Source organism: Drosophila serrata, unplaced genomic scaffold, assembly GCF_035046125.1.
Source record: "Drosophila serrata isolate PLE 108 unplaced genomic scaffold, ASM3504612v1 contig_334, whole genome shotgun sequence".
Classification (NCBI taxonomy): Eukaryota; Metazoa; Arthropoda; class Insecta; order Diptera; family Drosophilidae; genus Drosophila; species Drosophila serrata.
In genome coordinates this window covers 1,924,882-1,934,739 of record NW_028257232.1, presented here as the reverse complement: position 1 = coordinate 1,934,739, position 9,858 = coordinate 1,924,882, and the positions used below count along the sequence as shown (strand labels likewise).

At 42.5% G+C, this 9,858-nt stretch overlaps 2 protein-coding genes across 2 annotated transcripts; both read right to left on the bottom strand.

The window, feature by feature from the left end:
• Positions 1–4,375: 4,375 nt before the first annotated feature.
• On the bottom strand, positions 4,376–6,777 carry Nepl10 (Neprilysin-like 10). Its single transcript, XM_020947638.2, has one exon. It carries the CDS (start codon positions 6,608–6,610, stop codon positions 4,706–4,708), a length of 1,905 nt encoding a protein of 634 aa, XP_020803297.2. The 5' UTR covers positions 6,611–6,777; the 3' UTR covers positions 4,376–4,705.
• Positions 6,777–9,855, bottom strand: LOC110180010 (uncharacterized). The gene is made up of 3 exons (XM_020947602.2): positions 9,666–9,855; positions 8,609–9,600; positions 6,777–8,547 (listed from the first exon to the last, which is right to left on the bottom strand). Exons 1-3 carry the CDS (start codon positions 9,760–9,762, stop codon positions 6,961–6,963), a joined length of 2,676 nt encoding a protein of 891 aa, XP_020803261.2. The 5' UTR covers positions 9,763–9,855; the 3' UTR covers positions 6,777–6,960.
• Positions 9,856–9,858: the final 3 nt, after the last annotated feature.

Below are 9,858 nucleotides of genomic sequence, written 5' to 3'. Positions count from 1 at the left end.
GAGTATTTTGTGTTTTGTATTTATTGTATTTGCATTCAATTGACGCTGCTGCGGCTGACCACAGATTGCAGCGCAATAGCCGGCGATGGTGATAGCAATTGCCTGTCACCTGCAATTGACACTCAAGCTGAATGGGCACGGTAAATGGGTTTTGTCCACTTTCAACGGGAATAAGGCATTTAATACCCTAGGGTAGGTGGATGGGTAATCACCGAAAGTGTTTAAGCTGCATATATCGCCACCTAAACTTTTGAGGGAATCAATGGAAAGATTTGGAGCTGTTAACTATGGGATTTAGTTTACTAGCTACCACAAATACTCGATAACTGATTTCTGCTATGGTTGTAATCTATAAAGTTTAAAATCTATTACGAGAACTATACTATTCATTAGGAGAGAAAAGATTATATGTTTTAAATAAAACTTCGACACGCCGAAGTTTATATACCCTTGCAATTAGAACTTCAATCACTAGGAATTAATATAAAATAAATTACTACTTACTACCCATAGTTAACTACTGATTATAGATCTATAAATCGTCCGATTGTTCCTATGTCAACTATATATATGTTTATATATAGTCAACCGATTCGCCGTGCTCCGATTTATATACTAATAAAATTATATAGAAGAATAACTGGATAGTTTCACTAAAATAGCTTGCCCTTAAATTTGTTCCAAAACAAATTTCTCTGTGCATATGATTCTCAACTGGTTCAAGCATCCCCGGAACGAAGTGACTGCTGCCTGCCATGTATTAGAATAGTGTTGTGTTATAAAAGTTGCAAGTCATTGTTTATTAGTGTTCAAAGTTAGTAACTGATCATACATACTTACTAGTCATAGATACTTATTGATCATAGTTACTTCCTGGTCATAGATAATCACTGTTCAGAATTACTTACTAGTCATAGATACTTACTTACTGGTTATAGATACTCACTGTTCAGAGTTACTTACTGGTCATAGATACTCACTGTTTAGAGCTACTTACTACCCATAGTTAACTACTGATTATAGATCTATAAATCGTCCGATTGTTCCTATGCCAACTATATATATGTTTATATATAGTCAACCGATTCGCCCAGCTCCGACATATATACTAGTAGAATTACATAGAAGAATAACTACATAGTTTCATTTAAATAGCTTGCTCCTAAATTTGTTCCAAAGCAAATTTCTCTCTATACATATGATTCTCAACTGGTTCAAGTATCCCCGGAACGAAGTGACTGCTGCCGGCCAAGTCTCAGAAATGTGTTGTGTTACAAAAATTGCAAGTCATTGTTTATTAGTGTTCAAAGTTAGTAACTGATCATACTTGCTTACTGGTCATAGATACTTACTTATAATAGTTACTTACTGGTCATAGATACACACTGTTCAGAATTTCTTACTAGTCATAGATACTTACTGATAATAGTTACTTACTGGTCATAGATACACACTGTTCAGAGTTACTTACTGATCATAGATACTCACTGTTCAGAGTCGTTTTCTGATCATAGATACTCACTGTTCAGAGTTTCTTACTGGTCCTAGATACTCACTGTTCAGAATTAGTTAGTGCTCATAGATAATCACTGTTCAGAGTTACTTACTCCTCATAGTTAATTACTGATCGTAGTTAATTACTGATCATAGATCTATAAATCGTCCGATTGTTCCTATGTCAGCTATATATATGTTTATATATAGTCAACCGATTCGCCAAGCTCCGACATATATACTTGTAGAATTATATAGAAGAATAACTACATAGTTTCATTTAAATAGCTTGCTCCTAAATTTGTTCCAAAGCAAATTTCTCTCTATACATATGATTCTCAACTGGTTCAAGCATCCCCGGAACGAAGTGACTGCTGCCTGCCATGTATCAGAAGAGTGTTGTGTTACAAAAGTTGCAAGTCATTGTTTATTAGTGTTCAAAGTGAGTAACTGATCATGCATACTTACTAGTCATAGATACTTACTTATAATAGTTACTTACTGGTCATAGATACACACTGTTCAGAATTTCTTACTAGTCATAGATACTTACTGATAATAGTTACTTACTGGTCATAGATACACACTGTTCAGAGTTACTTACTGATCATAGATACTCACTGTTCAGAGTCGTTTTCTGATCATAGATACTCACTGTTCAGAGTTTCTTACTGGTCCTAGATACTCACTGTTCAGAATTAGTTACTGCTCATAGATAATCACTGTTCAGAGTTACTTACTCCTCATAGTTAATTACTGATCGTAGTTAATTACTGATCATAGATCTATAAATCGTCCGATTGTTCCTATGTCAGCTATATATATGTTTATATATAGTCAACCGATTCGCCAAGCTCCGACATATATACTTGTAGAATTATATAGAAGAATAACTACATAGTTTCATTTAAATAGCTTGCTCCTAAATTTGTTCCAAAGCAAATTTCTCTCTATACATATGATTCTCAACTGGTTCAAGCATCCCCGGAACGAAGTGACTGCTGCCTGCCATGTATCAGAAGAGTGTTGTGTTACAAAAGTTGCAAGTCATTGTTTATTAGTGTTCAAAGTGAGTAACTGATCATGCATACTTACTAGTCATAGATACTTACTTATAATAGTTACTTACTGGTCATAGATACTCACTGTTCAGAATTTCTTACTAGTCATAGATACTTACTGATAATAGTTACTTACTGGTCATAGATACACACTGTTCAGAGTTACTTACTGATCATAGATACTCACTGTTCAGAGTCGTTTTCTGATCATAGATACTCACTGTTCAGAGTTTCTTACTGGTCCTAGATACTCACTGTTCAGAATTAGTTACTGCTCATAGATAATCACTGTTCAGAGTTACTTACTCCTCATAGTTAATTACTGATCGTAGTTAATTACTGATCATAGATCTATAAATCGTCCGATTGTTCCTATGTCAGCTATATATATGTTTATATATAGTCAACCGATTCGCCAAGCTCCGACATATATACTTGTAGAATTATATAGAAGAATAACTACATAGTTTCATTTAAATAGCTTGCTCCTAAATTTGTTCCAAAGCAAATTTCTCTCTATACATATGATTCTCAACTGGTTCAAGCATCCCCGGAACGAAGTGACTGCTGCCTGCCATGTATCAGAAGAGTGTTGTGTTACAAAAGTTGCAAGTCATTGTTTATTAGTGTTCAAAGTGAGTAACTGATCATGCATACTTACTAGTCATAGGTTCTTATTGATCATAGTTACTTCCTGTTCAGAGATACACACTGTTCAGAATTTCTTACTAGTCATAGATACTTACTGATAATAGTTACTTACTGGTCATAGATACACACTGTTCAGAGTTACTTACTGATCATAGATACTCACTGTTCAGAGTCGTTTTCTGATCATAGATACTCACTGTTCAGAGTTTCTTACTGGTCCTAGATACTCACTGTTCAGAATTAGTTACTGCTCATAGATAATCACTGTTCAGAGTTACTTACTCCTCATAGTTAATTACTGATCGTAGTTAATTACTGATCATAGATCTATAAATCGTCCGATTGTTCCTATGTCAGCTATATATATGTTTATATATAGTCAACCGATTCGCCAAGCTCCGACATATATACTTGTAGAATTATATAGAAGAATAACTACATAGTTTCATTTAAATAGCTTGCTCCTAAATTTGTTCCAAAGCAAATTTCTCTCTATACATATGATTCTCAACTGGTTCAAGCATCCCCGGAACGAAGTGACTGCTGCCTGCCATGTATCAGAAGAGTGTTGTGTTACAAAAGTTGCAAGTCATTGTTTATTAGTGTTCAAAGTGAGTAACTGATCATGCATACTTACTAGTCATAGGTTCTTATTGATCATAGTTACTTCCTGTTCAGAGATACTCACTGTTCAGAGTTACTTACTGGCCATAGATACTCACTCTTCAGAGTTACTTACTGCTCATAGATAATCACTGTTCAGAGTTACTTACTGCTCATAGGTAATTACTGATTATAGATCTAAAAATCGTCCGATTGTTCCTATGTCCGCTATATATATGTTTATATATAATCCACCGATTTTCCATGCTCCGATTTATATAAAGGTAAAATTATACGGAAGAATAACTGGATAGTTTATTTAAATAGCCTACTCTTAAATTTGTTCCAAAACAAATCTCTCTCTATGCATATGATTCTCAATTGGTTCTAACATCCCCGGAACGAAGTGACTGCTGCCGGCCAAGTATCAGAAATGTGTTGTGTTACAAAAATTGCAAGTCATTGTATATTAGTGTTCAAAGTTAGTAACTGATCATACTTGCTTACTGGTCATAGATACTTACTGTTCAAAATTAAATAATAATAAATAAATTAAGATGCTGTGATTTTGGATTTTCCCATTATCTTTCAATAGAATATATATTTAAGACTAATTTTTTTCTATTTTCCCCCCTGTTCCTATGATATTTTAAATAATTATTTACTTAAAACTCAATTTTATTGAACTCTGGTAAATTTTTATATTTTTTTAAGCAATATATTATTAAAATTTAAAAAGTAAACTATATATGTGTACCAGTAAATTTTTTAAAGATTCCAATAAGCCTTCATTCTAGCTGTGAAAAATGTAAGACTGGTAATTGTAGATTCTGATCAGCTTATATTCTGTATTACATTTTATAGTTATGACTGCAATACAGCTGATTTGGACTCAATCATGGACGTGGACGCCACATTTCACACAGGGAAGGCGGAGGTGAAGGCACCTGGGGATGGCACTGGAAGTCGAATGCAAATTGACGCAAATTGCCAACGCTCACGTTCACACGCTCGTCGTCTCGATCGTGGGCAATCACCGGAGGCAGAGATCCGCAGAAGAACTGGGCGTAGCCCAGGTGGAACAGTTGCGGCGCCCTGAACTCCGCTTCGAAGGCATAAGGACGATATTCGAGCTGCCTTGAGTCGTGATTCAAACCAAAGAAGGAGTCGTAGGCCAACTGGAGGCCATTAAGATCGGCCAGGCGCTCTTTCAGGGAAACGGCGGCTTGTTCGCCCCTAGCGCACTTAATGGCCTCCTGGAAACCCTTTGATTCGAGGATCTGAAAACCAATGGGTGACTCATTTCCCGAGGAATCGAAGAGCACGCCCTCCTGTTCAAAGGCATGGCTCATTTCGTGACCCAACACCGCTCCCATAAGGCTCTCCTGGAAGATGGGATGCTGGCGGTGGTCGAACAGAGGAAACTGCAGGAATTCCATGGGCACGGTTATCGTGTTCCTTTCGTTCTCATAAAATGGAGAAGTGCGAGCTTTAACCACATTATCGTTGACGTAGTAACGCCGGAGATCTAGCCTAGCGTTTGGCTGAAGGAGTCCTGCGTGCTGCAGACGGGTGCGTAGTGCCAGGCCCTCAATAAGGTTGTCCAGGAAAGTGGAATCCTTGAAATCGGCGCTTTCATAGTGCGAGTCATAAAACTCAGGGGCCTTCTCCTCCGGGAGGTTACCAACCTTCAGCTGCATGCCCTCTAACTTGTCTTCAAGGAAAGCCAAAATCTCGGCACTGAGCTCTAGACGATTGGCCTTCAAGTACTTTTTAAAGGTGGCCTTCAACCTGGTGAAGATCTCCTGCAGTCGACGAGTGTCCTGCTCCCGGTTTTGGTACACAAAGCGATCGTAAATATAATTCATGCCCAGCGGCAGAATGGCACGCATGTGGTGAATGCAGGACTTGGGATTGCGGTTCCTAGGCGCCGCTTCTTGCAGGACAACCAAGTGGTGTACCCTTGAATACTCCTTATAATCCTCAAATTTAACGAACCTCAGAAGCTGAACCAATTCCCGAAAATACTCGACATTGCTCACCTCAAAGATGAGGTTATTGAAAAGAGGCGAGTTCCTGCTGACATCGAATAGCTCACTAAGGATCTCTTCCCAGGCCAGATGGGGAATTTGTTCGAACATTTCTTCGTAGGTCCATGTGTGCACAGTCGGCTCATCCCCGCGGTGCTTGTCCTGCAGCTCCTGTAAGTCCTTGATAAATTGTGTCAGATTTTCCTTGTCTTTGTAGTAACTGTTTGGATTTTCTATAATCTGCAGGGCCCTAAGCATCCTATATCTAGCGCTTGGCTCGGGCATAGTCAACTGGACAACCCGACGCTTGGAATCATTGGTGGCCACATCCGCCCGCTCATCAAAGGCTATGCCAAGGGGTCCTGTACTGGCTCTTGCCCAACGTTGGATTGTCTCTGGAGGATCTGCGGGCGTCCACTGCACCTTGTCCCTGGTGCAGGCCTTGTAATACGTTCTCATTTGGTGGATGAGTTTCGGTGCCTGGGTATCATTAGCTTCCAAGTCGCTCTCCATGAACTCCATCAGGGCAGTGGCAAACTGGTCCTCGACCCATTCAAAGTTGTCCACATATTTGGAGGCTGAAGTGTTGTTGTTTTTGGCGAAGCCACCGCAAGCAAAGCTCCAGAAATCTGTGCAGGGAGATGCTGTTCTATTCAGGTTCTGGCGGATCTGGCTGGCCGTAGCCCTATTGATATCCACATTCGCTTCTATGGAAGCCACCAGAGCCAGAGCCAGAGCCAGGCAAAAGCCTAGCCAATGTGCACTTTGCATGTTTGCCAGATTGCAACTGAAATAAAATTAATAAATAAGCAGCTTATCGCTATGCCCGAGTCAGAGCTTGGAGCACCTATGGTGCAGAGGGTAAAGCTAGCTGGCCGGGAACTGATAACTCGGAACAGAGCTTTCCCTGAACAAGTAAAAAGATGATTAAACCGGCTTTGTGACTATATTAAGGCGAGCTTAGCATTTATTGTTAATATCGATATTTAATTACAGCACTGTTGTATTCAAACATCGAATTTAAGCTAAGAAAGTTCTCAATATAAAAACAGGTAATCGTAATCGCATGGGGACTACCCCAACTTAAGTTCTAGTCTTAATTAAACAGGGATTTCTAATGTTCACTTCCTGAACTTTTGTTTTTTTCCCTCTTTCCCGCTTGTTGTCGACTTCTTCAACTGTCCAATCTGTTTCTTCTTCAGCTTGTTCTGTTTCTTGATGGGCTTACCTTCCAGCAAGGGCACATCTGTGTCTCCGCGTGGTGCCTTGAATTGCTTTGAAGAGGTCTTCGGCTTGGCTGACGTCTTGGCTGGCATCCCGGATGGTTTTCTTCCTTCAAGTGGTGCAGGTGAAGCGCTACCATTTACAGTTGGCTTAAGAGCTTGGGATACTGTCTTGTTTTTATCCATTTTCTGGCTTGCTTCCGGATCTTTTTTTACCTCCAGGAGCCCTCGATGTTGTGTCTTCTTAGAGGCCTTTCCTTCTGTTTTCGGAGAAGCTGAATTACCATTGGATTGGCCATTTTTGGTCAGAGGGTCGCTCCATCTGACTTTTTTCTTCTCCTGCGGCTTCTCTAGCTTCGGCTTCTTTGGCGCCTTGACGGGTTTCTCGAACACCTTGGCCACGTACTTGGTCTTGCTCTCCTCCAATTTCTTCTTCTTCAAATCCTGATCGACATCTGTGAGACTGGGCTTACCGGCACGTTTGCCCAATAGCTTCCGGGGAACCTTGTCATCCGCTGCCGTTTCATCCTCTGCATTAGTTGGACTTTCAGTAGAGGAGGCCGCCTCTGCCTCGATGGCGGCGTCCAGCTGCTTCTCATCTTCTTCCTGCTGCTCCTTGGTCAACGGTATCGTGTTGGAGAACTTCTTCAGTTTGGCCACGTAGAAGCCGTCCATATTGTGGGTGTGCGGATAGTAGCGCTTGGTAAGGTTCAAGCTGGGATGGAAGCGGTGCTGGCGGAACTTTGTAAAGCCCTCAACGCCAAAGTCTAGCCCCGTGGGCACCAGCTTGACATTGCGCTTCTTTAGCGCATAGTCGATAACCCACTCATTCTCCTCCGGCAGCACCGAGCAGGTCGAGTATACTATATAGCCACCGGTCGACGATTTCGCGTCCACACAATCAATTGCCGAGAGGAGGAGTTTGCGCTGCAGGTTGTAACACCTTTGGACATCCACCTCCGACTTGGTGGTCTTCACACTGGGATCCTTGGAGACCACTCCAGTGCCGGTACAAGGAGCGTCGAGCAGGACGCGGTCGAATCCGGTTATGATGTTCCTGAACTTGGTGCCATCCTCGCAGCTGACGATGGCATTCACAATGCCCAACCGATGAAAATTGGCCTGGACTGCCTTGACGCGATCTCGATTGAAGTCGTTGGCGAACAGCGTTCCGGTGTTCTTCATAATTGAAGCAATGTGCGATCCCTTGCCACCAGGCGCTGAGCACATATCCAGGATACGTTCGTTCTCCTGCGGAGCGAGTGCCATTACCGGAAGCAGCGACGAGGCACCCTGGATCATGTAGTGACCAGCCAAGTACTCGGGAGTGGCACCCAGCGGCACCTGCGAGTTAAAGACGACCAATCCCACCTTGGTCCACTTGCCTAGTGGATCCAAATTCACGCCACGGTTGATCAGAGCTGCGGCCAGGTCCCGACGACGTGCCTTCAGCGTGTTGGTGCGGATGGTTAGTGGACGGGCCACCTGAAAATGTAAATATGCATGTTTAAATAAGGTTAATAAGCTTCCTTGCAGCTTCACCCACCTCCGAGGCCTCGAGGTACTCCATAAGTTCGGTTAGCGGGAACATGTCCATCAGTTTCTCCATCAAAAAATCATTGTAGCTGTAGTACAAGCACAAATCCTGGCGCAGCAGCTCAATATACTCCCCGCGAGAACGATCCGCCTGACGATATTTCTTGAAATCAGACAGGACCAAGGTAACATCTTTTATGCGCTGCTGCACCTGCTGCAGAGTGAGATCTTCGGTCTTATCCTCCTCGTTGGGCATTTGGAACACATCCTGATGATCAACCGTCATCTGCATCTCCTCATCCGCCAGCTGAGCGTCCTTGGCCTCCCGCTTCTTAAGCTTCTTGTTTGCGCGCTCAATCGGCAGCTTGTCGTCGTCATCATCATCATCATCGTCTTCGTCGTCATCTTCATCGCTCTCTACCTCAGCAGCATCCTCGTCGCCAGAAATATCAAAGTCATCGTCCGAGTTGGCCTCATCGTCGGAGAGATCAGCCAGATTGCCCACATGAGCGGTGTCATCATCCGAATCCTCTTCTTCTTCTTCATCCTCAATATCCTCGTCATCGTCCTCCTCCTCGTTGTCCTCCGCGGATTCAGCAGATTCGACTCCATTTTCATCCTCTGACTCTGAGTCTTCCTCCAATCCCTCATCATCCTCGTCCTCTTCAGACTCGGGTTCTGCCAACTTCTTTCCCTTTTTGGGCTTCAACCAAGCATCGTTGTCGTCTGTGAAACCCTTTGGAGCAGCAGATTTTTTATTTGTGGGCGCCGGCACCAATTGTGGCACCTCCTCATCGGAAGAGGCCTCTTGGGCCTCCACCTCTTCCTCTGGCTCGCTGTCGCTGTTGTAGGCCGTTTTGCGTCGGACTTGTGGCTGCTTCTTGACACCCTTGGCCCGCTTCTCTTGCAGTTTCGCCTTCTGGACTACTTTCTTTTGCTCCCGCTTGACGAAACGCTGCTTTTGACGGTGAGACAGCTTCTTATCCTCCTCTTCCATGGGAGCTGTCAAAGGAACGCATTTGAATTTAATACCCGGCATTCGGCAAGGAACTTTGTTGGACACTTACTAAAGGATTTCTTGCGGAACACAGGCGGTCCCTGTTTGCGCGCCTTGCGGCCAGGTCCCTTTTTGGGTTTTTCACTATATTCAGCCTTGCGACCCATATTTTTAACTAATTTAACTGGTTTTTGTAGCTGATATAAAAACGTGAGAAACTACTCCACGTGCGCTACGTAATAGTGGTGGCAAAACATCAGTGC

What these genes read in the sequence shown, in the direction of transcription:
- Nepl10 (XM_020947638.2), bottom strand. Translation starts at nt 6,610, where the DNA reads ATGCAAAGTGCACATTGGCTAGGCTTTTGCCTGGCTCTGGCTCTGGCT.
- LOC110180010 (XM_020947602.2), bottom strand. Translation starts at nt 9,762, where the DNA reads ATGGGTCGCAAGGCTGAATATAGTGAAAAACCCAAAAAGGGACCTGGC. An exon ending in GTTCCGCAAGAAATCCTTTA is followed by an intron (nt 9,601 to 9,665) that starts GTAAGTGTCCAA and finishes TTCCTTTGACAG; the next exon opens with CTCCCATGGAAGAGGAGGAT. An exon ending in AGTACCTCGAGGCCTCGGAG is followed by an intron (nt 8,548 to 8,608) that starts GTGGGTGAAGCT and finishes TTACATTTTCAG; the next exon opens with GTGGCCCGTCCACTAACCAT.